This window comes from Coffea eugenioides, chromosome 10 (assembly GCF_003713205.1).
Source record: "Coffea eugenioides isolate CCC68of chromosome 10, Ceug_1.0, whole genome shotgun sequence".
NCBI classification, from domain to species: Eukaryota; Viridiplantae; Streptophyta; class Magnoliopsida; order Gentianales; family Rubiaceae; genus Coffea; species Coffea eugenioides.
This window is the reverse complement of record NC_040044.1, coordinates 597,214-624,111: the sequence shown is the minus strand read 5'-3', so window position 1 is coordinate 624,111 and position 26,898 is coordinate 597,214. Positions and strand designations below refer to the sequence as shown.

Here is a 26,898-nt window from a genome sequence, read left to right as displayed (position 1 = left end):
CCGGCCAACCAATTTACCATAATACCCCCGTTCCCATGTTCTACTATTTATGTTTTTATTTGGTGGTTCAATTGAATTAAAATGGCTAAAGGAAAGTGACGAGCCGTAGAAGAATAGCCCGCACGGCGCCGCGAAAAGTTGGAATAAGGATGGTGAAATCTGGGCTGGGCGGGACAGGGCATAGAGGAGGCACGAGCATATAAATAAATTTTTTTAAAAAAATCAAGATAATTTGGCGCTCAATGCTCACATCATTAATGATAAAATGACTCCATCATCCTCACAACTTAGGATATCTTACACACATTCGCGGACAGAAACAATTAAAACATTTACTAATTAAATTGACCATAGCTTGGTATTTAAAAAAAAAAAATGAACTAGGTGCACTTTTTTCCTAGTAATGTACTTGACAAATAAAAAGAATGATATGTGATGTACCTGATAGATAAATAATAGGATTTAAATATGAAAAATAATGGAGTTGTTTATAAACTTGTTCTTGAACTGTTTATAAACTAAATTAACCATAATTTGATTATGTAAAAAAAGTAATAATGGCATTTTAAAAAAAGGCTGCAATATTAGGCTAGTTTTTTTTTTTTGAAATGATGTATTTGACGATTAAAAGGAATTGGACATGAGGAGACTTTGGCTCCATTGTTTCTTCTTATTATTGTAGTGATAACAAAAAACCTAAGGTAATAACAAAATTTGTTTTGTTAAATCTCGAAAGTTACTACTGCATTTTGGTTGCCGAGGATGATTTTTTTAATTAATCACGTGAAATAACTGTCCCATAAGTGAAATAATAAATTAGATCGATGATATTTTTCGTTTCAAAATTCAACCATCATCTGACCACTAATATTATTTTTATTTATTAGTTTTTTTTGAATTAGAATAAATTGTTACAAAATTATAGGTGCGAGGGAGGTTAATAATATTTTAAAAATCTTGAGAAAGTGACAGTGAAAGCGTTAGAATCTAGGAGAGGTTTCTAAAATTATCGCATTTAAAAAAAAAAAAAAAAAAAAAAAAAGAGAAGAGTGAAGAGATAGATGAGCCACGTGAGATCCAGCTCGTCTTTTTGGGTGCTGTGTAGTGCGGCTGATGCTCTCCCTTCCCCCCTCTCCACTTCCCCGTGTACAGTTGTTGGGATCTGCTACGCGACACAGCGGATGAGGGAGGGCTGACTTGTCCATTGTCAGTTGTCAACCAACCCCCAATTTGAGGCAAAATTCCGCGACTACCAAAAATGCTCGGTCCCCGCTGACATGGTCCCACCTACGTACCCCATTTAAAAATGGATTAATCACAAAAACTTTTCTAAGGTTTAACCAGTTTTACGTTGCGTAACAAAAATGTCAAAAAGATATTAATACCTAAGGATTAATTACAATAAATCTCATTAAAGTATAGTTATTTTGCACTTTATCCTCTAATATTATTTTTCTATTAATTTGTCTATTTGTTTCTAAAACCATTAGTCAATCCTAATATTTTATACCATTCAAGACAAATATAGTGTTTAAAAATGAATATTCTTAACATAATACAAAAATTATTGTATATTTATGGATATAGATCTTGTTAAATTTTATCCCCATAATTACAAAATTTTTTAAATAAAGAAAAATCACTCACTCCTCTCACGTGATAATGGAAAAAATATTGGTGCAAAATTAAACTATGAAAGTATTATTTAAGTTCTATAGATGGGTTTGTTTGGATTGGAGATCATTTGAAAATTTTTTTTAGAATTGGATATTTATGAAATAAAAAACGTGTTTAGATGCAATAAAAATCGTTAGTCAACCCTGATATTGGTGTGCGTGAGAAGAGAAGCAACCTGTACTTTCTAGTGGGCAGGATGAGGGCTGTCTTGATGACAGACTTCACAATTTTGGTCCTCCAGGGAAGAAATCAAAAGATAGGACACTCTTCGACTTATATATAGACCAATCAAATATTTATTCCCAGCTGTAATCCAACTTTATAACTGAGCCAACAGTTTTTAGGGAGATACTACTATAAACATCATATTATGATAAAAACCATGATGAGAAAACTGAACATGGTCTTCTTTTTTTTCTTTTTTTTTGCTGATGAAGTGGGTGTTCGGGTCAATTCTTACGGGTCCGACTAATCCCACTCTAGCCCGGGAGGAGAGGCCCCATCCCCCCGAACACGATAATCACGGGACTCGAACCCTTGCGGGCACTGGACACCAGCTCCTAAGGAGGCTTGCTGAGACCAACCGAGTTGCTCATGAGAGGCGAAAACTGAACATGGTCAGCCTTGACAAATCTGATAAACAAATGCAAGTTGTATTAGCGGGGCAGATTTAAGGCAATGCCAATTCATCTTTGGTCCCTTGAAAAGAATGTGTTATGATGAAAGGACCTTTTTATGAATTATGAAGGAAATGATTACATAAAATCATTATCATTATTGAAATTTCTAGCAGAAACACCAGGAGGGTTCAATCAGCCTGTAATACATATTTATTTAAAGAGTACGTTCTCATAATGAGCATCAATCGAGTGTACAATTATGGAGAACCACAGCCAATCATGTGCACGTACGTCGCTTTGTTGCCTCGATATGCTAATCCAAACGCTCATGCACAATTTAATTAGTAAACTTTTGTTTTTTTTTTTTTTTGTTTACAATTATTTTGGTTGTCGCCTTGCCTCTCTTCTGAGTTCTGACGGATCCAGTTCCATACGTCAGGCTGCATGTCTCAATGCGTGCATGGTGATGCTGGATTGTCGATTATTGTTGACACCGTTAAACATTTGGCTAAGATCCTTTTTACAGCCTCTTCTTGTTTTCTTCTTCTGAATATAATTTGGCAATACTACTATTACTGGATGAAAATTAGCCTTGCATCTACAACGCTAAGGTACTGGCACTAACCGAACCAGATTTCTTATACCAATTGATCCAGACTGTATGTTTATTAGATGTTAACAGCATGAGGGATGAAACGATGGAATACTAACAGGATCAAAATGTAGAAAATCAAGAAGAGGTTTTCATTGAAAATGATGTGTCAATTGTCATGCCCACTATTTTATACATAAGCCTACAGGTTCTGCCATAAATCAAGAATTTATGTATTTTGACAATTATTGATAAATAAAAAGGACCATTTCATTGTTCTTAAAACAAAACCCAAAAAAAAAAAAAAAAAGAAGAAGAATTGCATTAGTGGCATGCATGGAATACACCGTAATGATTACAAACAAAAATGGTTCATATGATGCAAACTGCAGGTGATTGGTTACTCCCAATTAACAGATTTTCGCCATTCCGAGGTCGATAGTTGGCCATATGCTAGTACTTGTTATGGATTTGCATCATCTTTTCAGGTGAAAATGTATCAATCTTTATCTGCTAGTTCTCCAAAAATATGAAATCTGAAAAATTTTATTTTTGACATGCATCCATGACACAATAAGGTAAAGTGTACTATACATGATGTCCCGTAGCCGCTTTCAATAGCAAACACTTGGATAGACGTGGTCCATTGTAGGTCATGTGATTCAAATTTTATTACACCATCTCGTTAACTCAAAAATTAAAGGTGTGATAAAATTTGGATAATAAGATGTTTAAGATTAGATCTATCCAAGTTTTTGTGCTTTCAATTTGTCAAGTTTGCCAATAATAGGAGAGGAGGTGGAGGTAGAACCAACCTGTACCAGTAGTGTAAAGGAGGTCACAGATGGTTTCTCAGCCAGGACGAAGAAAAACTGAAAAGATTTCATTTTGACAAGTCATTTTTTGATTAGTTTACCGTATTCATCACTATTGTACACGTAGATGTGCCACGGCATGGACACGATTTGGTCAGAACTTCCTAATCTTTCTAGGTGGAGTTAACATAAGACAATTTTTTGACAGAAACAGAAAGGGAGAAAAAAAGATATAAACAGAACAAGTTAATTAGTACTATGTACTATTGCACCTTAATTTCTAATGCAAGAATGGCTGCTTCTTGAAATATATTCAAGCGTTCGACTTAACTAATATTAGTGTGTGACAACGTTGAGGAGTGAAACCCTGGTGCTGATTAAACTCCTAAACGCTCTCTCCCCACCGCTCCCAATCCCACTGATACAATCCTCCAATTCATGCATTATCTTTAACGTCAATTTCAACTCCTCTTCACCCTTTCTTTGCAATCCCCATTAGTTCTGAAAACTAACTTGTTGAAATTCTTGAATGCCGCCTTTAACGATAGCTATTTTTTTGCTACTCTTCACCAAGCTGATCAAGCCTAAACATGATGGTTTCCGAAATGCCAAGGAAACCGAGAGCCCATTGAAAAGTGCAACCGAAATGGAAGCCGTAACCTGGATGGCGTCCCTGAGAACTCGAGCAATCTCAGCATCTTCCTCAGCAGCTGCTGCCGCTGGTGGGGATAATATGACTAATTGTCGACCGGCAATGGACTGGACGGAGGACTCGAGCTGGCCGAAATCTTTAGCAACTTTTTTCAAAATTTTTAAGTATAAAGCTGTCTTAGAATCATCTCTTTTTCTTACAGCCACCTGTGCCGCCAAATGCTCTTGTTTTAACGTTAAAAGCAATGTTTGGAAAATCCCATAAACATCGACCAAGCTCAGAAAGTCGTCTAGAAACTTTTCTATCAAATCATGGTTGGGGCACAAAGATTCGCGAGCCTGAGGGAGCTGAAGGAGATCATCCAGGGATTCTTGGACATTCGTGAGCTGGCTCAAGCCCTCACAGAGCCAGGCTGAGGTGCGGTGGTTATCGGGTTTAGAAGAAGATGCCCATGATTTGAGCTCATTGATCTCATCTCTGAGCTGAGAAACCAAGGTGTGCGATCGACAGGGAAGGCTGGTAGATCTAACGTGGTAGGCCTTTTTGGGCAATTTTGGGGAAGAAGAAGAAGAAGAAGAGCCCGGTTGGTTTGGAAATGAAAGGGATCTTCTGAAGTTGGCCACCATTTTAGAGGGCATTTTGGTTTGCTGAGTTTCTGTTCTGCGAGTGAACGAGAGATAGAGGTGTGGGGTGGGGAGGTTTATAAAGGGAAGACAATTACGCGGTTAGGGAAATAAATTAGAGACGCACGAGGGGGCAGGGCGCTTGGGGGGGGAGTCGTGGTATTTTGTGTTTTGGCAGTGGACAGCAGGGGACTGGATCCGCGAATAAATCCAGCTGGTTGGGACATCTTGGCAGCAGCTAACTTAATGGGACTTGTCACGCTGCTGCATCTGCATGTGGATGATGATCTGTTTATGCTTAGTACAGGAAGGAAAGGGCGCCGCTTAATTCATTACTTTTTGTGTTCCCTCACCTTAAGTAAGTTCTGGCGGAACGGCAAATGAAAAGGGAATACGCCACGTGCATTAGCATCATTACCATTTTATCTAGGGATAATTTCAGAAACCTCTCCTGAGGTTTTTGACAGTCTCACTCTCCTCCCCTGTGGTTTCAAAAATATCACAAACCTCCCCTGAGGTTTAGGATTGTACAACAAAATCAGCCCATGATGTCAAAAGTGAACGTAAAAAAGTGTTTTCAGGAAAGAGAGGGAATTTTGTTTTCATAAATGACCCTGAGGTAAGTGTACAAGTTATATTAGTGAAATAATAAAAACTAATAAAAACCAAAAATAAATTAGAAAAAGGAATAATTTCAGATACAATATGTTATTCGTCAATAATATTATATCAAAAGCTTTTACTATATGATTATTTGTTCCAATTGCATATCAAATCAACCATTAGTGCTTACGAGAGTGCATTAAATATTTAGTAGAGATGTAGTTTATTTCAATAAGTAGCATGTATATAAATACTTAGTGAATGTACAATCTGGTTGAAATAATGTACACCGTGTTATCGACCAAGTACGATGCATAGAAATTATTGAACATGCAGTTATTTGTTCACATGCATATTGCAATTAGTCATCGCAGCAATATGCATAGTGCAATGGTATGTATACATTTGGAATGGTTATTAGTGTTTTGACCCACTTGTGTATCTCCTTACAAGCTGCAGTGGGTATGTAATTTTATCTATATGACTAATATTAATTTGCTTATAAACATCTTACACAGGGTGATCTACGAGGTACAATCAATTTACAAATATATACATTATATTAGATGTTAGTTACTTGACTGTGTATATCTATAAAAGGTAGTGTAATGGTACGCATAAATTTGAAATGGCTAGGTATTTAAAAAGTGTAGATCATGTTATGTGTTAGTTATTCGACTATGTATACATGTAAAAGGGAGATTAGATAGAGCGTAGAAAAAAATAATTACGTGAGTTGGAATGTATTTGTCCTGATAATCACGAAATATTAGCTGACTTGTGAGGGTATTTAAGTTTTTTTGGCCATGATGAGGTAAGAAATGAGACATAAATTCTGACAGGGGAGGTTTGTGATATTTTTGAAACCACAAGGGAGGAGAGTGAGACTGTCAGAAACCTCAGGGGAGGTATCTGAAATTATCCCTTTTATCTATGGCAAAGATTTGGATTAAAGGTTCACATAATTAATTTAAGGTTTCGTTTGATAAAATTGAATCTGAATACTGAAATAATTAATTTGCTGAATTTTAAGTATTGAAAAGAAATATATGAATGTCTGAATTTTAAATATTTATAACTGAATGCTTAATAAGTTTAATTTGACAATTTAGCTCTTATATATTTTCATTCAAAAAAGAAATAGAACCTATGATTTAATTAACTTAAAATTATTAGGTATGAAAATGACAATATTTATTTTTAAATCAAATTAATATAAAAGATGAAATATATTATATGAGAAGTATGGAAAAGATGTGAAAGTCATAAAAAAGGAAGAAAATTGAAACTAAAAATCGTTAGATAGAGAATATCAGATTGTTTAATTAGATAAGAATTTTGAACATAATTAATAAATAAGGGTAGATTTGATAGATAAGATAAAGAAGTTGAAGTAATTTTATTGATTCTTATCAGAATTAAGCATTCAGTTAGGATTTTTGTGCTGAAAAAAATACACACAAGTTCAGCACTGTTTAACAAATTCAGCAGATGAATTTTCATTTATCAAACACTCAAAACATCTGAATGTCTGAAAAGATTCAATTTCAGCACCTTTGTATGTTATTAAACAGACCCTAAAGTCTGCCACCCAGATTTGGCTTCTTAATTTTCAGTTCAACGTTGGAGTTATCGAAACTTTTGGTTTGAACTCTGGACTGTGGATTGGTTTGGTCGAATTCATCAGGTAATTACGACTTACCACACTACAAGGTATTGCTTGTTGGAGGCAGGCTGGTTCTTTCTAAGTTGTAGCTAGCAGTCACTAATTAACAGAAAATAAAAACAGAAAAATTTAACAGAAAAGACCAGAATATACTAACACAATACTTAGCTTCTGTCAAAAAATATTCTGGCAGTTGGCGATCGATGGATTGGTTAAAAGGAAGAAGAAGAAGAAAGGAGCAAGGGCCCAATCGAGTTGGGTGTTAACTTGATAGATCATGATATGTAAAGCGCAGCCAGCGTGTCACTAAGTCATCACACAAGCACCATTATTAATTATTTAATAAGTACCCCAATTTCCAAGCACCCCAAATTTATTTATAGTAGTATTTTATTTAGCTTGGAAAGCTAATCAATGCAACCATTCTCAATTTTAGCTGTCCAATAATTATCTTCGTAATCATCTAATCTAACCTTCATATTTACCTTAGAAAGTTAATCAATGCAAGCATTTTAGCTGCCCACTAATTATCTTCTTCTTTTTTTTTTTGGGTGGTTGTTACACGGTTTCTTCCTTTTCTCTTGAAGCTATCCTTCTAAGCCATACGTGGTATACCCGTAGGGTTGCAAACGAGCCGAATCGAGTCGAGTTTTGATCTAATCGAGTCAAATCTCGACATAATTTTATTGAACTCGAACTCGAACTCGAACTCGAACTCGACGAGCTGACAATTTCAAGCTCAAGTTCGAGCTCGAAAAAAAATAAAAAATAATTATTTTATTTTTTAAAAAATAAATAAAATAATATTTTTTTCTTAATAAATAATAAAATATTAAGGATATATATGTAATTTTACTATTAAAATTAAAAAAATATAAAAAAATATATACTTAAAATAAAAAAATATAAAAAAATATATACTTAAAATAAAAAAAATATGGCTTAATATTTTAAGCTCGAGTTCTAGTTGATTTCGATTCGAGCCAGCTCGAACTCGATCAATATCGAACTCGAGTCGAGCTGCTCGCGAGCGATTCGATTCATTTGCGGCCCTAAGTATACCATACCCCAGACTCTTCCACGTTTCGTGCAGGACGATATGTGTCAAGTCCACACTAAAGTAGTAAGCAGTACAAAAATCAATCTGTGGACTCCCATTTTTAGTAGGCAGGAAGGAAATCAGTGTCACCCGAGCAGAAAATTTGAGGCTGCAAATGGAGAAAAAAGAAGAGAAACCAAGAAAGAATGAGGAGGAGGAGGAGGAGGAGGCGGGCCAGAGGCATCAACCTCCATATATTTCTGGCATGGAACCCGTTCAGAGGGAAGCATATGGTGGTGGGTTGTACGGAAAAGAAGAGGGCCAGCCCAATAGACCCACTGGAAATCCACCCGCTAGCTCTACCCAAAGTGCAGATGGTCCAGATGAAGCCACTACAAAAAGCCCCCACCTTCCTCTGGTGATCGTGACACTGATATCACCGGTCAAGCCTACCTTCAGTAAAATAAGTTTTAGACAAGATGAAGACTGAAGACGTACTGTAATTGTGACGATGTTAAATGTATTGAATAAATTTTCAAGGGGTTGGTTGTCGCTTTGATTGAATTTACTCTACTTTTAGGAGTTATATGCGAGTTACAATTTCCTGGATTTGAATAATACAATAGGAGATATATGCGAGTTACTTTTAGCCAGGAGTGATCCTTGAATTTTCAAAGTTTGGCATCAATGATAAAAACCATTAGTCCTGCCTGCTGCCTATCATGGATTGTAATAATGATTTCACCTCCATCAGATTTGCAAAAGTTTCAAAAGCAGCCAATAATTACTCTCTATTTTGAGGGTTTTCACTCTATCTATCGGCACCACCCAGCCGCAAAAAAAAAAAAAAAGAGATGAAAGAAACAAATCAGAAGGGTAAGAGTTGGTAGCTGAGTACTGCTGACACCTTAACTAACCAGCCAAATGTCCGTTGCTTGTTATTGTTGTAGCGTTGCGTTTTGGTCATAGTCGCGACAAATGGCAGATTGGTTGGAAGATTTTGTCGTAGATTTGACATTATTATTAATTTCTGCCTACTGATTCGGACGGATAATGACCAAAACACTATCCATCCAGTGGATGGTGAGGTGAAAACTGCCGAGATGAGAAGGCATTGAATCAAAAGAATATTCCTTCCAATTCGCACGCCCCCCGTTACCGGACGATTCGGCCGCCTCCCTTGTCTTGCGTATTGTTCACAGGTTGTAGGTATCATCTCCCACTAGTATGTGTCTGCATAATATAATAGTATAGTATAGTGCAATCAAATGAACAATCGAGCATCTCTACAGTTGAGTCATCACACCCACAATACACAGTCGAGGATATTGCAATGAACGCCGAAAAAGTTGAATTCAGCAGAACTGCTGGGAAGCCCATAAGATGCAGAGGTATATCTCTCAACTCAAGCTGATACTACCGCTGGAAGTACTTTTTATTTTCAATAGATGAGATGGGTGCATAAACTGATTGAGTGATGCTTACTGCATTGCCAAGTCAACGCTTTTTGTTTTTTGTGTTTTTCCAACCTAATAAACAAAAATGTTGTGCTACATCTGAGTTCTTACTAGTAATGCGTATGTGAATTGACGGTAATATATATCTATATACATGTGGTGGTGGTGGTGGCGGTGGTGCAGCTGCAGTGGCAAGGGAAGCAGGGGAGCCACTGGTGATAGAGGAAGTGATAGTGGCCCCTCCTAAATCCCGGGAAGTTCGCATTAAAATCATCTGCACCTCTCTTTGCTTCAGCGATATTACCTTCTGGAGATTGAAGGTATCCTCCTCTGCTCCTCTTCTCTGCATCTTTCTGGCTAGCTCTCCCACCAACCACCCCTCCCCCACCCCATTTCTTTTGTGTCTGGTTTCCTGCTTTGGAAATTAAAATGAAAATAAAAAAAGGGAGTTTGATTTCCGACTTCTGTTTCCTGTCTTGAAGGTCCCCCCTGCGTGCTTTCCGAGGATATTGGGTCACGAAGCTGTTGGGTAAGTTTGCGAGTTTAACGGAACATTCAGGACTGCCTATTTTTGGTTATTGAACTAAAATGAGAATCAGGAATCCAAAGAAAATTTCCAAAAAAAGAAAAGAAAAGTGGTGCTCATGCCTAGTAGGCCAAGCTAGTGTATTTTGGCTTGGAATTTATTGAACACGTTCGTTCTGGAATGCAGCTCTTTTTCTTTCGAGAATTTCACGGAAATTATTCCTTTTTACGTGTTTTTGGACGTGTCCATTGCAAAGACGTGATATTTTGCTGGCACATGCTCAAGGAATGGTTGGAATATGATCTTGTTCTGGTCCTTTTACACCCTCTCCCTCTGCTGTGTGGATTTGGGATCTTAAGATTAACTGCCGGCCTTATTCTGTCTGCAAAGTAAATCATTTCCGATGCCATTCAGCAGAAGAAAAACAAAAAGAGAGCAGGTCGCTGCACTACATGAGTGCAAGAAAAGATGATGCATTTTTTTTTTCCTTTTTGGCGGATGGATTATTTATTAAAATCAAAATTGAGGTTCCTGGGTTATCTCAACACTGTCATTTAGAATTTCAGAAGGATTCCTCCAGGCATCACTAGCTCATGGTGCTTCTTCGTATCCTGAATTATGTTTAATAACAAGTTTGGCACTATTTCTCCCATTAGTGGCATGACACGCCGCTCTTCTTTAATTTTTTTTAAAATATTTATAAGTAAAAACTGAAGTGATGGAAGTCCTAATGCATCTTTATAAGCAGAAGCTCGCCTTTGATGGTCTTTAAGTGATACCATCTCAGTCTTCTAACACTGCTATTCTTATTTTGGCTTCCTCGCTCAGAGGTGGTTTTAATAGTGTTTCTGTACTACCACTTGCTGTAAAGAAATAGTAGTATTTCTGCTTATCTTTTCTCATGCTGTCGCTAGTAACCGTTTTGCCATAAGTTGTTGTGCATGGTGAGACGCATCCTTCTGCTGTCGGTATTTAACTTCAATAGCCACATGAATCACTGATTCCTTTTCCTATTGCTTTGATGCTTTGCACTCAAGGGTTGTGGAAAGTGTTGCGGAGGATGTTCATGAGCTGGCCCCGGGAGATACAGTTCTTCCTATATTCTTGCCTGACTGTGCAGAGTGCACGGACTGTCAATCCAACAAGAGCAACCTTTGTTCAAAATTCCCATTTCATGTTGCTTCAATGATGCCTAGAGACGGTACAAGCAGATTCACTGATCTCAAAGGAGAGACTTTGTTCCATTTTATTTATACATCAAGCTTCAGTGAGTACACTGTGGTGGATGTTGCAAGTGTAACAAAAATTGATCCTGCAATTCCGCCAAACAGAGCATGCCTTCTAAGCTGTGGAGTGTCAACTGGTAACAGTGATTCTTGCAATTTTGTGTGTGTGTGTGTGTGTGGGGGGGGGGGGTGTTAAATTTTCTAGCAAGGGAGAGGTGGAATTTAAGAAGCTAAGAGAGGAAAGGAGGGATTTCAACCTAGGATCTCTAATTCTAGGGGTCTGAACCTTGACCAGTTGGGCCAAGGCCTCCTTGGCTGATTCTTGCAATTCTCTAGCTTGTGCTTTATTTATCACAATCATTAACTGGAATTCAGTTATCTGTGGTGAACAAGACTTTGTCAATACAGCTTTTTGGATTTCTACTCTTATGGTCCTTTGCTGTTTTATCATGGCTCAGATTCGTAAATTTTCTATTTGAAACAATTGAATTCACTAATTGACATAACTTGAACGATCAGGAGTTGGTGCTGCCTTGAGAACAGCGAATGTGGAATCGGGATCAACAGTTGCTATCTTTGGCTTGGGAGCTATTGGATTGGCGGTACGATCTCATGATCATGAAAATAAGAGCACTCTTCCTTGTCCTTGTCACATGAATATCAGTCGGCTTTTTTCAAGAGCATAATGATCAGATTGGCTGTTATTAGGTTGCAGAAGGTGCACGGATCGCTGGTGCTAAAAGAATCATTGGTGTGGATATCAACCCTGACAAACATGAAATAGGCAAGTATAATTGTTTCAGTTTCCGCCTTTTCTTTATTGGTGTAATTTCATTAGTTATAAACGTTGCATGATTAGTTGATATACCATCCATCAAGGCAATGTTCAAATATTTGGTCTTCCTCAAGGTTCAAATTTCACCGCATTTAACTGAGTTATGTCTCATTCGTCACAGGGAAAAAGTTTGGACTCACTGACTTTGTGGACTCTAGAAGCTGTGGGAATAAGTCCATAAGCCAGGTTGTATGCTTAATCTATGGACTGGTTGATGAATTTGATTCAGTGCAATCCATTCTTGAGACTTATTTAGTTTGTGGCTGATTTGCTTACAGTCTCCTACGCTCGTACTGTCATAAAATATGGAAACCATGCTCATTAAGGCTGCAGTTGACAAATAATGAAAGCGAGTATTACATGTCAATGCAATGGCTTGAATCCATTTTTTTTATCAACTTAGGATCCTGTCCAACCAACTATTGTGTAGTCAACGTGCATGTGGAGCTTGTTTCTGTGGTTGGAAGCCAATGTATGGTGTTTGCTTCGAGTTTCTTATCTTTGTTACCTCTTTCTTATTGACATGGAGCAGGTGATCACGGATATGACTGATGGAGGAGCAGACTATTGCTTCGAATGTGTTGGCTTGGCATCACTGGTGCATGAAGCATATGCCTGCTGCCGAAAGGTTCATACGTTTCATCCCCCCCTCTTCTTCTTGGGGAAGAGAAAATGAAATAAAAAAAAAAGAATTCATGCAGAAAAAGTGATTCATGGCATGTAGGACATCTGCTAAGTTTGCTATCAAATCCTTGAAGATTTCTCATTTAAGTGATGAGATTACTTACAGTTAGGCTATTAAACCTAAGAATCTGGCACCGGCTTAAGCATGTAGCCCCTGAATCACCTATCTCTATCATTTTCATTACGTGCCTGTTTTCCAATTCACTTGTGCCTTAATATGCAGATTAACAATTAGTGCCTGATTTAAGACTCTGAAAGTTCTTAACGTTGTCTTGCCGTATCTGGTAAACAAAATGGTCTTATCTTATCTTTTTGAACTTAATCTCAGGGGTGGGGAAAGACTGTTGTAGTAGGAGTGGACAAGCCTGGGTCGCAGCTGACTTTCAGCTCCTTTGAGGTTCTTCACATGGGAAAAACCCTCGTGGGATCGTTGTATGGAGGCCTTAAACCCAAGACAGATGTTCCCATGCTCATTAAAAAGTACTTGGACAAGGTATAGCTTTCCTGGTTTGGATGCATGGGCTAGCCATGATCATGATGCAAAGATTTGCATGTCCTGTGGAATTTAGTTTTGAATGAATTGAGTCTTTGGTATTATCACCTAAAAAGACACTTACTCTGTCTTCCTGGCATCCATGACGCATTCAGGAGCTGGAATTGGACAAGTTCGTGACGCATGAGGTGAATTTTGAAGAGATTAACAGAGCTTTCGAGTTACTGCTTCAAGGGAAGAGCCTCCGCTGTGTGATATGGATGGACAAATGATTGCAGTCTCCCTAAACATGTATGATCTGACCTAACACTTGGGACGTCTTTGAAGAAAACCCTTGTCAATTTCAGTCTCTCCATGTTGTGCTGTGAACATTTGAAGTGTTTGTAAATTTCACTCCGGTTGATTGACACCAAGGACAAGCTTTGATGATAAAAGACCTTGAAAAGGAATGGTTAAAACATATCGTATTTGCAGATAGCTATGATGCTCATCTCTTAAAGAGAATACTGTATTTTTCCAAAAAAACATATGCTTAGTCTCCGGAGAAACGAAAGAATGAAGAATGGTCAAATTCGATATGTCCCAGCTATAATTCCTTGTTCTGCATGAACAACCGCAGACGGGAATGTCGTTGATATGTACAACCAACACTCGTATGTATTTCTTTTCATCTTTACAAACAGGAAACAGCATCACTAAAGTTTTAATTCCTACGTTATTCTCCGACCGCTAGACCAGCCCAGAAGCAAGGCGGCAAATGTCAGCCGCCGGCGGTGCTTCCCAGAGTGCCGTCCGTTTCCTCATCTCCTCGAAGTCGTCCACGCACTGTTTTAGCTTCAGCGCCTCAACTCTCTTCCTCTCCGCGGCTAATCTTCTGCCAGCTACTGCGTCGAACAATTTCTCCCAGCCTTCCTCCCAATCACCGTGGGCGTCGCAAAGCTCGAGACTTTTGTTGGCCCACTCCGTCCAGCTCCACCCTCTGTACAGCCCATTCATGACTGGGCCAACGCAGGACCCCGTACAGGCCGGAGTACAGGGTCTACACTTCGCCCCGCTCAAGGGGCCTGGGCTTGACAACGCAGCCACCGGGACACCGAAACGGCCCGGTGGAAACTCGTATCTGCGGTCCGTCACCACGCAGAAGGGAATCCGGTGCGTGACGTAAGGGACTTCCTTGACGGCCAGCTGTGCCTTGAAGGCGGACTCGGAATTGAGCTGCTGATGGCCGGCGGCGTCGAGCAGGGGAATGAGGGAGAGGCGGGAAAGAGCCACCAGAGAGGTGTTGTAGTCACCGACGCCCAGGCGGTCGTTTAAGCCGCTGTAGGAAGAGCCCGGTGGAACGAGGTACTTGCCCGGGATGAAGTTGTCGCGGGGCAGGGGACGGGACCAGTAGCCGTCCACTCTGGTTCGGACGATCCAATCGTAGGTGAAGTTGTTCTTGCGTTGATAGTCATTAATCATGGTGAGACAGCCCTCTACGAGATTGAAATATTGCAGCAATCCCTGCAATCAGTCGGTCGAGGATGATGAGAAATACTTCTTGCTACTACTACAGCTAACCAAGATGACGTCCAATTTGTGGGGACCATACAAAAAAAAAAGATTTCTTAGGGAATGTCTGTCGGATTGTTTTTTTTTGTTTTTTTTTTTCAAAAAGGGCAATAGTACGTAACGTAAGTCCACAACGAGTCTCCTCTTTCGACTAAATTATAAAGTTAAATGCGTAGCATAGACGATTTTTTACATTAAAGAATTGTGAGCGGCATTAGCAATCGAGCAGAGAAACGCAACATATAATAATAGATGTATAAGAATGTGAGCGCAGCTGTTTCATCGTCATACTATTCATTTTAAAATGTGCTGAAATATTTGTTATTTTATTAAAGTCAAGCTTAATTTGATCTTTTTTTTTAAAAATATTAACTCCACCTTTATTTATATTTTATATTAAATTCCAATTTAAAATTAAAATTTTTAAGAGTATTTTTCAAAAAAAAAAAAAAAATTCACTAACATCACTGTCAATCAATTCGGGAATATAAAAATTGGAAACGCATTTCTAGCAAGCAGTTAATGGAGATGATACGCATTTGACTAGGTCAAAAACAAAGTCGCCCAGTCCTGCATGGACTCTAAATGGTGCCAAAAGTCGCGAGCGCATTGGCTACCCTGAAACCAGTTAGTTTACTTTGGCCAAAAAGTCTTCTTCTGGCCAACGTCTCAGGGTCCCCTTCATTCCAACTTTACCAATTACGTGCTAGGAATGCAATTTAAAAATCTTCGCCGATACCTACCACTACTACGTAGCTAGCTGCTACACGCTTCTTCTCAATTCTTAACAGGACTGACTAGCTCTTTTAAAAAAAAAAAAAAAATACTTTAAACCAAAATACTTCTTCTTGTCATAACCAAAATTTTTAACCTTCAAAAAAAAAAAAACCCACGACTGTCGTTGAGGTGGTACGGATACAACAAACATCATATGATTTCGTTGCTTTATGTCGATTGGTTGGTAATTTTCCCAACAAACAAACCACACGTGGCCAAAAAAATTACTACTAGTCTTTAGTTACCAGCCAAAAAATATAATATTGTGCAGCTACGAATACGATACAATACCAGCAAGCAAGTAGTAGTAGTAGACACAAACAAACACATAAAAGCGACGATTGACCAGCTTTAGAAATCGTTCGAATGGTCGGTTTTTTTCTTCTTCTTCTTCTTCTTTCTTTTTTAAAAGCTAATAAAGATACTAGCAGTAGCAAGTATAACTCCGTATTTATTATGGTTAGGGATTGGCTAAAGCAAAATTAGGGGCGAATTAGAAAAAGCTATCCGGCCCCCCCCCCCATGCTTTAATGGGATTTTCATTTTGTCAACAACAACAACTACTGTGATTGATATTTTTGTAAGCTTAATAGTTACTATCCCGTGAATCATCCATCCTGTATCTATCTCTGGTGTCACAAGCTCTGCTGCCAAAATGGCCAAATTCATACCTCTTAATAACCAAAGCAGTAATAATTATAAAAAATAATAATAATCAAAGCAGCAGCAAGCAGTAGTGTAAATGTGTAATTAGAAAGAAACCATATATATGGCCATCGTTATTAGTAGTATTACTTACCTGGATGCCGTTGGGCGAGTTGGCAGCCGTGAGAACTCGGGACTGGGACTGAGTCTCCGGAATGGGCTCGGGCTGAAATATCTTAACGGCGGCGATCCTGGGCGCAGCCTTTAACAAGGATAGCTTGTACGCATTGGGGTCCAGGGGGCTATGAAGGAAAAGATCGGATTTGTTGTAAACGCCCAGAATGTTCTGAACGATGGATGGTCCAGTTAGCTCGAACCTCCGGGCCCCACCCACCAAGCACACCGCAATTCTCGACCTATCCAGCTCCTCCTCCTCCCTCCGCCTCCTCGCTCTCAACCCCACTTCCTCCGGCGCCCTTGCATGGGGTACATAATTCGAATGGAAAATGGATTTAAAGGGGGATAAAGAGCTCAAAAGCGTTCCGACGGCGGTGCTGGTGGTGGTGGTGAAGGAGGAGGAGAGGGATACATAGACCAGAAGAGAGAGAGGAGGGAGAAGCAATAAAAGAAGCCTCCAGTCGAGATCCAACGCCTTTCTCGTTAACTGCATCAGTATTTTGGTCGGGTTTTTCATCTCTCGGGCTTCCCAATTGCTCTTCCCATCCAGAAATTAAAAAATATATGAAAAACAACTCCCTGCTTTTAAAAATTTCTCTTACAGATCCAGAGGAGATTAACTCCTCTGTACCATATATATATATATACCATATAATATGAAGGGTGAAAGAGAGACCAGGAGTTAAGGGAATGTGTGAGATGCCTTTTGAAATTCTACAGTACCTTTGGTTTGTCTGTCTTTTTGGGTTTCAAGGAAGCAATTGCCATTTACTACTGCTACTACTACAAATCAATAATCATAGATTGTAGTAGGTAAAGCCGGACAATTGCTTTTGCCTTGGCTGGTTTGGTTTTGGAGAAGCTGATACTGAAGATTTGTTCGTTGAGGAAAGAGAAAATAAAAAAGTTGTAGCGTCCCTCTAATGACTGAATACTTTTGCCAATAATAGGAGCAGCAGCAGAGCAGAGGATTTCGATGGAAGGAGGATTTTGATGGATGAGTTGGAGGAATTACTAAAAGATAACATGCAACGAATGACGCTTTGCCGTTAAGCAAATTATATATATTATATAGATCCTATGAGTAACATTCGATTTTTTCTTTGAAGGAAAGTAACATTTGATTTGATGCACAGGGCGGGGCCGGGGGGTGCTTATTAATTGGTTTTGGCTTTTGATACGTTTGCAGAACCACAACTTATAACTCTATGAGTAAATAAGGTATATTAGGGAATAAATGCACTAAATATCTTATTCTTTCACGACTCAAAAAAAAAAAATAGAAATGCAAACTAATATACAATGTACTTATTATTTAATCAAATTATTAAAAATAATAAAAGAAAAGTAATTTAGGAGAACTTTGCAATCCTGTGATTATATGGATACCATTTTAGCCTACATTGAATTCCAATGGAAAGAGAGCATAAAAATTATTAGAAAAAATTTTAAGAATATAATGACTATTTATGCCATTTAAGTGGTCTTATATGAATAATAATTATGGAATATAAATTTATTGAAAAATGAAAATTGTCAAAACTTGATAAAATAGGAAAACATAAATACCAATGTAAACGGATATAAAGTAGGGAATTAATGGATTTAAATTTATTATAAATAAGGAAGTATTAGAATGATAGAAAAAATGAAAATTTGTCCAAATTTTAGTAATACTAATAAATGATCAATACAATAATAGGAATGGATAATGTGATTGTAGAGAATTAATAAAGGAAAGCCATTAACCAAAAATAGAATAAGGCATAAATTATACAAATGTGTATAAAAGTATGTAAATAATCGATTATTTGACATCTACTATAAATAAGAAAGCAATAAAGGATTGGAGGAGAATGATGGATTGGATAGTAAGGGAGAGGGAGTGTAAGTGAGAGGTTTCATATTCGAGACCTCCCACCTATACTTAAAAAAAAAAAATACAGGATTGAAATTAATTTGTATATAAAAAAAAAAAGCGAATGAAATCCACCAAGAAGGCAAACAGATAGAACTTCCGCCTGTTAAAAAATCATAATAGCTATTTTTTTGGGAGAAGCAAACTTAGTAATCTAGCAAAGGAGAAAACTATCTATATAAGCATTAATATATCATATCTTGTCCAAATTTTAGTAATGGTAATAAATAATCAAGCCATGAATAGGAATATAAAATGTGATTGAAGAGGATTAAAAGAAAAGATATGAGTTGATTGATAAAAAATTAAAGAAAATACAATCAATATAAACTTATATAAGGTAGGTCATTAATAGATTTGGTAAAATTGACTACATATAAGAAAGTGCGAAAACGTGATCGTAAAAGGAAAAATAAAGAAGGTACAAATAATACAAACTTATACTATAAGATAGGTCATTAATACAAACTTATTTAAGGTCGGAAAAGAAGCGAAAAAATGCATCCAACAGGTGTAGTATCGGGTATTATAAAAAGAAAAAAAAATCATTCAGCAAAAGGACATAAATAATGGGATAAAATCCGAAAATCAGCCCTTATTATTTTTAAAATTTTCTGCTTATTTATGTGCACTTGCTGTATGAAAATTTCTCCTTTTTATAACCAGCAATGCCACACTTACATGATCTTTTTTTTTTTTTTTTTGCTTCTTTCTTCTTTTATAGTTCACATACGCAACCAATTTTTGGACTATAACGTATTTTGCTATTGTTTAGCAATTATTAACGACTAAAACTTTATCTTCTTTGGTAGTAAAGTAGCAGTAAAGATAGTAGTATTAGGACCGGACTAATTTCAATTTTATACAGGAAAAGTAGCAACAACAAATATATAGATGAGCCGTTAGCGGCAGAAATTATAACGGCGATTTCGTTCCTATGAGAAAGTCTTGCCGTCAAAGCGTAAGTACGACTAATTATAACGGTGGGAGTGTTTGGATAGCACAAATATCTCAAATAGGATTTGTTTGGAATAGAGTGTATTATTTGAAATAATGACTGTAGCACTTTTTGTGATGTGATGTATGTGAGATAAAAAGGTGGTTGAGAATATAAAAAAGTGGGTTGAAAAATGTGTTTATGATGCAAGCGAAATATTAATTTTGTTTGGATATTTCGCATGCATCATAAACACATTTTTCAACCCACATTTTTATCTCACATACATCACATCACAAAAAGTGTTACAGCCATTATTCCAACTAATATTTCAAATAATACTCTATCCAACAAATTGAGGAGAAAGTTTTTTGGTGGGGGAAGGGAGGAGTCTATGTAGGAGTATTTCATATTTAAAGCAGGCGATTTGACAGTCAACCCTAATGCAGACGGCATTTTTCATTTATGCCAATGCCATTCTGTGAACATCATCAGCATGCTCTTGGAGGCTAGAAAATTAATAAATAGTTTTGAACGTTTGTTGGGCAGCCAGATTTTATTTGACACTTGATATTATTACGGCACAGGCAGAACAGGTCAAAACATAAACGTGTAAGCGTCAAATTTGCGGTTCTGCAATATACTATTCCAAGTCGAGAATAATAGACCAAAAAGCTGGTTAACGGTCGGTCTGGCATTGCAAGAATCACAAAGATCCCATATGATAATGAGAGCTCATATTTTAGATCCCCGCACGACTTCCATTCATTCTAATTTCTAAAGCGGGGAATGGTAACGCAATTCTCTAAATCCTCGGGCTCTACCTGTGCTGTGACGCGCATGTGCAGTTGTAGACGTCCGTTTCCACATCGATTTACGGTACTTGCAACTTCCAGACCAAAAAAACTTCATGTCGTCGTTTAGTGTTAACCATTGAATGTTTAACCCAAATTAATGCAAAAAATCAATGGAATGAATAAAATGAATGCTGGAGTGGGTTCTAATGGTCTCTTACAGGAGGGTCTTCACCAATTCCAATTACAATTTCATTAAATATTAAATAAATTAACCGAGAAATAATACAGCTTCTTGTCATTGTGATGATTGGGCAGCAGGAGGTTCATCATCTGCAGGTAATGGTGGTGATGGACCAAAATCAAGATTTGGATAAACCCCTGGAGGTCTCTCTATGGGTTGGATGGACAGCAACTGAGTTGAATTTCCCACCACATCCGCCCATCCATAATGAGGTTCAGCCCTTATATCACAAGTTTACCACACTTTGTCAGTATCAATTCAAGAGAAATCCATAATGAGGTTCAGCCCTTATATCACAAGTCTCACACTTTGTCAGTATGAATACAAGAAAAAAAAAAAAAGAACTAAGAGTTAAGGATGTCTTTAATGGTGGCCACAAAAGCCTGCGCGCATAATTTTGGAAAGACATCCAACCCTCGTAATTAATTGGTGAAATAATAACTTACTCGTAATATGTTTCTTCATCCACAACTATATCCCAGCTTTCACCTGTCGTGCTCTTACCGTATTTGTGAACTTTTCTGCAAAATGTGTGGAATCGAGTGAAGTTCCACCATGACATGAAAAAAGTGAGAATTTTAAGTGTCTCTCCAGCAGGAACTTTTAGCAAAAGTAGGTTATTCTTCCCTTTTTAATGCTCCTTTATTGGTAACAGAAGTCAGATAAATACATTGGACAGATATGTACGCTGACCAAAGTATGAAAATAAACCTCAGTCAGTTCTTACCCATTTCCGAAGTGCTCTTCTCCCCATGTCCTTGACCACCCTATAATTACACAAGAAAATGGTCATTGGTCCTTTAATCAATATCAATCTAGAAGATCATAACCCAAGCTGAAAAAATAGTAATGGTTGAAGTGAACGCATTCCTAAATTTTTTAAAAAAAACTACCACTATTTTATTCCCAGTGCAAAATTTTATATTTATTATTTAAAATTCAATTCTCGTTCTTATCATGTTTCAATAGGTTACTTTTCTCTGTCATTCAGGAAAGTTTTCTTGCAACATCAACCATATACGATCAGGCATTTTTCTTAGCTCTTAATTACTGAATTCAACTGAAAATCCTCGCACCATACAGAGCAATACCAAAATCTAAGTTTAAATATAACCATGTATCAGTTTCTTGACAACGGGCATGCTGGCTTGTAAAAACCACAACTACCAGAGAACTATATAAAAGAGATCCCTGCAAGTTGCCTTGAGCTTATGTTAAACAGTAGAGGACTCAAGTTCTAAGTGCGTTAAGACAATATCCTTGAGGAGCATCTACTTCAGCAATTAAGTTCTTACTGGCACATACAACATTCAGATATATTAATCACTACTAAAAAAAAGGAATATGTAACATACTTTCACCACCAGGTGACACATGCCAAGTCTCTCCTTGACGCGAACCAATGCCAGCAAAAAATTTCTCTTCCCACTTGTCTCCCCATTTTGTTCCCAGTTCAGTCTCAGCCCATTTGTCTGTCCTGAGGAAACAGAAATATAGAACTTGAGAACATTAGACAGAGGAAAAAAGCCAGGTAGCTTGTTTTTGAGTGATGAAACATGACCGATTAGATAAGGGGTTTAATTGAAGCGAAGAACCCACTGCAAGTCCATCTAGAGGTCAAACTTTCAGTAATAGTTTTGGTCATTTAGGAGGAGGGCATATGTAGAGCTGAACTCTTGATCTCTAAGCACTATATGGTGGACATCCAACCACAAGCCAAACAACCTTGTCTTCCAAATTCTATATTCAGCATCTTATGGTAATACTATCACTTCTTGAAACCAAATTCTGAATCAACTTCATCTAACAAAGATGCATCTGGATATTGAGCATTTGAAATATTTGTATCTGACTCCAAAAGTACCAACACATGATCAGAAAGAAGAATGATGCCCAGCTCCATAATGTACCAAGAGACGATCAGAAGAAAGAGCGCTTAAACTATATGCTCAAGTCATGCACCAGAATTTAAGAAACGTTTTTCTTCACTGTTCATTTCGTGTTGTCAATTACTGGCAACTTAGCAAGGGCAACACCATTTGCTTCTAGTGAACCATTTAATATAAGTAGAGATAGGATGAATAAGTGCAACCGGATGATAACCTTTCGGCCTGTCATGCTAACATACAAATTTTCTTTGACGTACCAAGTCCAAATTCACCAAAACTCGTATACCCAGAAGAAAGCCATCCTGTATGTCTAGAATAAAGAGCAAAGTACATACCATTTTAATACAGATCCCCTTCCATCATAATGCTCTCCCCACTTCTCCCACCAAGACTGTTCATTCAATCTCCCATATTTATGTGCCCCTTTCTCCGTCCAGCCTTTGGCGTCATATTTTTCCCACCTGTATAAAGGGTGTAGATTCTGGTAGATTGTTCTCTTTGTTGCTTGTCCAATGTTTGATGCATTATAATTAACTAATTTCCTGATTTAAATACTTTCTTACCAGTTTTCATACCACCCAGCATTCTCTGTACCTGATTTTGCTTGCTTTTGTGCACTCCTCTCTATCCTAGCGAGATTACTGCAATTTGAGAAAGCAGGAAGGGAGAGTGTCATGGGATAAATTAATTTTTCCAGTAATAGTTGGAAAAAATGACCAGAGCAGTATCTTCTCTATTTGGGAACTATAAGCACAAGGGAGAAGAGCAAAAACCCAAAACCTCCATTCATCTTGGTGGAGAACTTCTCGCCATGTTTCCCACCATGAATCCCCTTCAGCATTTCTTCCAGATTTCTCGACTCCTATGAAAGCACTAGAAATAAGCACTAGAATAGTTGAAAAACAGTAAAGAGGAGAATCTGAAAGAACAAGTTGTCTTGGTTCTCTTGGTTCAATAAAATGAAAGCATGGCAATACCTAGTTCTTTGTATCCTGTCCAGTCACTTTTCTCCCACCACTGTCAAGGAGATCAACAAATCCAATTAAATGCATCCACCTGGGATGATACTTAATGATGTTATAAAACCAAATTCAGCATAGGATGACCGTGCATGCACTATCATGGATGAAAGAAACAGATTTAAGAAGGGAGGAGACTATTTGTGGTATTTTCTTTTTCTTTTGATAAGTCTGAAATCCAGAATCCAAGGTACGATTAACCAAAAGTTTTAGTTTTCCTCAGAAAGCCACAGCTGAAGCGAACAATTCACTTTCATGGTTCATCAGAATTTTCTAGTTGAAGATCCTGCATATTGTCTCACAGCAGCTCGTATCAAAAGTGGTTACTGTAAACCACTGGGCATAGAAGATCCACAAGCCTCCAACCAGGCAAGATTCATTCACTAAATACAAGGAAAAATGTTAAAGCTATTATTCACTCATACGACAATCAGAAGAAAGTTTTACAAATTCCCAGTGAGACAACGGTCTGTTCAAGTAAATTCAGTAAACTCTAAAAGGTCCCAAGCCTCTTGGTAAGGGGGCATTATAGACGTACCCAACAGCAACAATTATATAACAGCTAAAAGGATAGGATATCAATAGACAATTAAAACTAACTCCCCTTTATCCTTTGGTATCAGCATTCCTGAAACTTTAAGTTGCACTACCCTTAGGGATCGCATAGGGAAACCACCATGTTTTGATTACCTGCTCTCCAATCCTCTTTCTTGTTCCCCTTCTAGTGAAAACTTTTCTGGGCTCTCTGTCTCTCAAGGAGGGTTATGGGTAGACATGGGTCTGTTTCCTATAATTTCATATACCTATAGGAAAACTTTCAGCATCTCCTGAATGAGCGCTAAAAATCAACCCCTGATTAGGAAAAGGATATAATCCCTGACTATGATTTCCATCATACCTTTTCATATCCTCCCAAGTGGCTCTCCTATACATCATCCTCTACCCTTAACACCCCTATCAAAATACAGATTTGTGCTCCCTTCCGTTCCTTTATTAGTTCAGTATCCTGTTCTCCAACAATTTAACCACATACACAGCATGCAACTCGATATTAACTCCACCGTTATCTGCGAGTATCTTATTATTTTTTTCTCTCCCTGTCTGCCTATCTGCTGTTCGAGTGAGTGTTTGCCTGGGTGAGCATGCTAGTTTGCATGTTTGGAAGGGCCTAGACTCAGAAGACATGTCTATACAAGCAGGGCCAATAAGATGACACAAACACCACAGGAAAGCTAATCCTCGAGGATATGAACAAAATGTTGCCACGTATCAATGACTAGCATAAATAAGCACACATTAGGAATTCACGTGATAAATTACTTAAACTACCGTTTCCTTCCACTCTGAAGTGCCATCATGGCTTTGACCACCCATTCTCGTCCATCTACATCTGAATCCATTTTCTCCAAGATCCTCTCCACTTTCTCGATACCAAGTACTTCCATCTTCATTTGTACCAGATTCATTAACATTATCATTTAACAGACTGATGCCCCAATCTTTCTCACTTGCAATACCCGTATCTGCAAGCAGAGAAAGCATAACAATTCATAAACTATCAGGTGAAATAAGCAATCCCACCATGTACTCAAATCAGGTTGCACAAGACCAAAACGCTAATAAATTCACTATGATTAAATTACGATATGAAGGCGTGTATAGAAGAAACTGCAGTAGGGATACTGCAATAACCTCGTTTTGGTGGAGAATCACGTGACTGAGGACCAGAATTCCTTGGGGTGCAGCGCGGGAAGAATTTTTCTTGTTTGGACACGAATCGAGACCTGCAACACCAAAGATGCTTGTGAAAATTTGAATGACTCAGACACGCAATATGTTCAAATAACAATCTTATTCAGTGTCTTCTGATACAAACTGGCTAACATTGCGAGATAAAGTGAGCTGACAACAAATAGGTGGTTAAGAGAACCAACATATCATCAGGCCACCAGCCCTTCTCTTCCTTGGGAACTTGTAAATGTTCAAAAAAAAAAGAAACAAATCCCTAATATAAACTAACTTGGACACATAAAGGATCATTGTCCTCAGTATGTTAAGTACTCAATGGACGAGATCATCATTCCATCTATTCCTAATGATTTAAAAGTCATAGCAATGCCAGAACTAGGATAAAAGATCCTCTTTGACATGATGCAGAGAAGCATGTCAAGTACAGTTCCTTTATCTTAAAAGACACTCCCCATCTTCATCTCCCAGTCTCTAATTTTTCCTCCCCAACTTCCAACATACACAACCGACCAGTTGGCTCACGAGCTGTTCCTATGATTTCGCTCTAGACTCGTCCAAACAAACAGCTCCTAGTCCTTCCTAAATATATATTGCAACAGCAATTGTTCCGGATCATTCTTCTTTTATGAAATTGATAGTGAAAGTAACCAGAACAAAGAAAACCGAAAAAAAAAGAGAGAGAAAGGAACCGCTTTAAGGTTGGAAGTAAGGAAGGGATTAAACACAATGAGATTTTTAAAAATTTTGAAAATTCTGATCAGTTGAAAAAGAAATAATTGTTTAAAAAAAAAAGAAAGAAAGGGAAGGGAACTTACTGAGGAGAAGGGAAGGGCAATGCAGGGGAAGCCTGAATTCGAGGTCGATAATTGGGAGTGATTATAGAATCAAACCTCCAGTCTTCGGAGCACTTGTCGACACTCTTCCTGGACCCACCGGTACTCCCCCGAATTGGCACCACAGAATCGGAAGAGCAGCACTGAACCACCACTCGCCGCCTGCTGCATTCACCAAGAATGAACCTTCTCTTCTTCCTGGGCAAGTCCAGAAATCCATTCCCGTCCCGGTGACGATGCAGCGAAGCAAGAATAGCGGCATCACCGCCACTCCTCAGACGAACAAGACCGAAGGGCGCAAAACCTCTAGATGATGCGACCATTGCTTCTTACTCTCCAATAGAAATAGTAATAGCAGTAGTAGCATTCGAGGAAAATTCAGAATTGGGGAACCCTAAGATTGCAGCTGAACTGCGAGGAGGAGGAGGAGGATGAAGAGCAGGAGCAGCAGGAAAACTACAGTTGGTCGAATGTTAGTGGGAATTTAAATGGCATTTGGAAAAAGTTGGAGAAATCATCGATTTTTATGGGGGAGTGAGGTTTTATTATTGTTGTTCATTCACTTCATTGGAATAATAATAATAATAATATTTTTTTATTATTTTTAAAATAAGAAGAACGACCCCCCCCCCCTGTAATTTTATCGATAAATGAGACTGTTGAGTTTGACCCGAGTCTTCAATAAGTCCGTGGAGTCTGGGATGGGAAATGAGGATCTGCTGCTGCTGCTGCTGCTGCCTACTGCCCGGTGGCTGTTTTGTGGGACGGGATGGGGTGGCGTGGGAGGGGGCTGCTGTGCTGGTTGCGGAATCCAACAACTCCCCGGGGGCCGGGCCGGGAGTGGATATATAATTTAC

The 26,898-nt window shown here is 38.1% G+C and overlaps 5 protein-coding genes across 7 annotated transcripts; 2 read left to right on the top strand and 3 right to left on the bottom strand.

Annotated features, from left to right (window-relative positions):
* Nucleotides 1-3,632: 3,632 nt before the first annotated feature.
* On the bottom strand, nt 3,633-4,982 carry LOC113749163. The gene is made up of 2 exons (XM_027292835.1): nt 4,218-4,982; nt 3,633-3,704 (listed from the first exon to the last, which is right to left on the bottom strand). The coding sequence occupies exons 1-2, from the start codon at nt 4,980-4,982 to the stop codon at nt 3,633-3,635; spliced, it is 837 nt and encodes a 278-aa protein (XP_027148636.1).
* A 3,468-nt stretch (nt 4,983-8,450) lies between these two features.
* On the top strand, nt 8,451-8,995 carry LOC113748869. Its single transcript, XM_027292450.1, is given in 2 exon segments — nt 8,451-8,682; nt 8,685-8,995. Coding segments are annotated over 2 exon segments (285 nt in total). The 5' UTR covers nt 8,451-8,462; the 3' UTR covers nt 8,750-8,995.
* Nucleotides 8,996-9,186: 191 nt separating this feature from the next.
* LOC113748868 (alcohol dehydrogenase-like 7) lies at nt 9,187-13,968 on the top strand. 3 transcript variants are annotated; one of them, XM_027292449.1, is made up of 11 exons: nt 9,187-9,489; nt 9,580-9,678; nt 9,928-10,064; nt 10,227-10,273; nt 11,308-11,633; nt 12,016-12,098; nt 12,205-12,280; nt 12,453-12,517; nt 12,864-12,959; nt 13,344-13,508; nt 13,664-13,968. In XM_027292449.1, the coding sequence occupies exons 2-11, from the start codon at nt 9,621-9,623 to the stop codon at nt 13,778-13,780; spliced, it is 1,170 nt and encodes a 389-aa protein (XP_027148250.1). In that variant the 5' UTR covers nt 9,187-9,489; nt 9,580-9,620; the 3' UTR covers nt 13,781-13,968. The 3 variants fall into 3 exon arrangements, with proteins under 3 accessions (XP_027148250.1, XP_027148249.1, XP_027148248.1); XM_027292448.1 differs by having other exon boundaries at nt 9,187-9,492; XM_027292447.1 differs by having other exon boundaries at nt 9,187-9,496.
* Nucleotides 13,969-14,052: 84 nt separating this feature from the next.
* On the bottom strand, nt 14,053-17,459 carry LOC113748866. The gene is made up of 2 exons (XM_027292446.1): nt 16,636-17,459; nt 14,053-15,011 (listed from the first exon to the last, which is right to left on the bottom strand). Exons 1-2 carry the CDS (start codon nt 17,173-17,175, stop codon nt 14,238-14,240), a joined length of 1,314 nt encoding a protein of 437 aa, XP_027148247.1. The 5' UTR covers nt 17,176-17,459; the 3' UTR covers nt 14,053-14,237.
* Nucleotides 17,460-20,464: 3,005 nt separating this feature from the next.
* Nucleotides 20,465-26,605, bottom strand: LOC113750855. Its single transcript, XM_027294792.1, has 11 exons — nt 26,024-26,605; nt 25,152-25,243; nt 24,789-24,982; nt 23,418-23,457; nt 23,221-23,302; nt 23,004-23,081; nt 22,776-22,901; nt 21,907-22,028; nt 21,279-21,318; nt 20,998-21,072; nt 20,465-20,771 (listed from the first exon to the last, which is right to left on the bottom strand). Exons 1-11 carry the CDS (start codon nt 26,362-26,364, stop codon nt 20,606-20,608), a joined length of 1,356 nt encoding a protein of 451 aa, XP_027150593.1. The 5' UTR covers nt 26,365-26,605; the 3' UTR covers nt 20,465-20,605.
* Nucleotides 26,606-26,898: the final 293 nt, after the last annotated feature.

Coding starts and splice junctions, on each gene's coding strand:
- LOC113749163 (XM_027292835.1), bottom strand. CDS start 4,982: ATGGTGGCCAACTTCAGAAGATCCCTTTCATTTCCAAACCAACCGGGC. Junction 3,705..4,217: donor GCATTCAAGAATTTCAACAA/GTTAGTTTTCAG, acceptor CTACTGGTACAG/GTTGGTTCTACCTCCACCTC.
- LOC113748868 (XM_027292449.1), top strand. CDS start 9,621: ATGAACGCCGAAAAAGTTGAATTCAGCAGAACTGCTGGGAAGCCCATA. Junction 10,065..10,226: donor TTACCTTCTGGAGATTGAAG/GTATCCTCCTCT, acceptor CCTGTCTTGAAG/GTCCCCCCTGCGTGCTTTCC. Junction 12,281..12,452: donor CCCTGACAAACATGAAATAG/GCAAGTATAATT, acceptor CATTCGTCACAG/GGAAAAAGTTTGGACTCACT.
- LOC113748866 (XM_027292446.1), bottom strand. CDS start 17,175: ATGAAAAACCCGACCAAAATACTGATGCAGTTAACGAGAAAGGCGTTG. Junction 15,012..16,635: donor ACTCGCCCAACGGCATCCAG/GTAAGTAATACT, acceptor GACTGATTGCAG/GGATTGCTGCAATATTTCAA.
- LOC113750855 (XM_027294792.1), bottom strand. CDS start 26,364: ATGGTCGCATCATCTAGAGGTTTTGCGCCCTTCGGTCTTGTTCGTCTG. Junction 23,458..24,788: donor CTTCAGAGTGGAAGGAAACG/GTAGTTTAAGTA, acceptor TCTCCTTGACAG/TGGTGGGAGAAAAGTGACTG. Junction 21,319..21,906: donor TGTGTCACCTGGTGGTGAAA/GTATGTTACATA, acceptor GTGTAATTATAG/GGTGGTCAAGGACATGGGGA.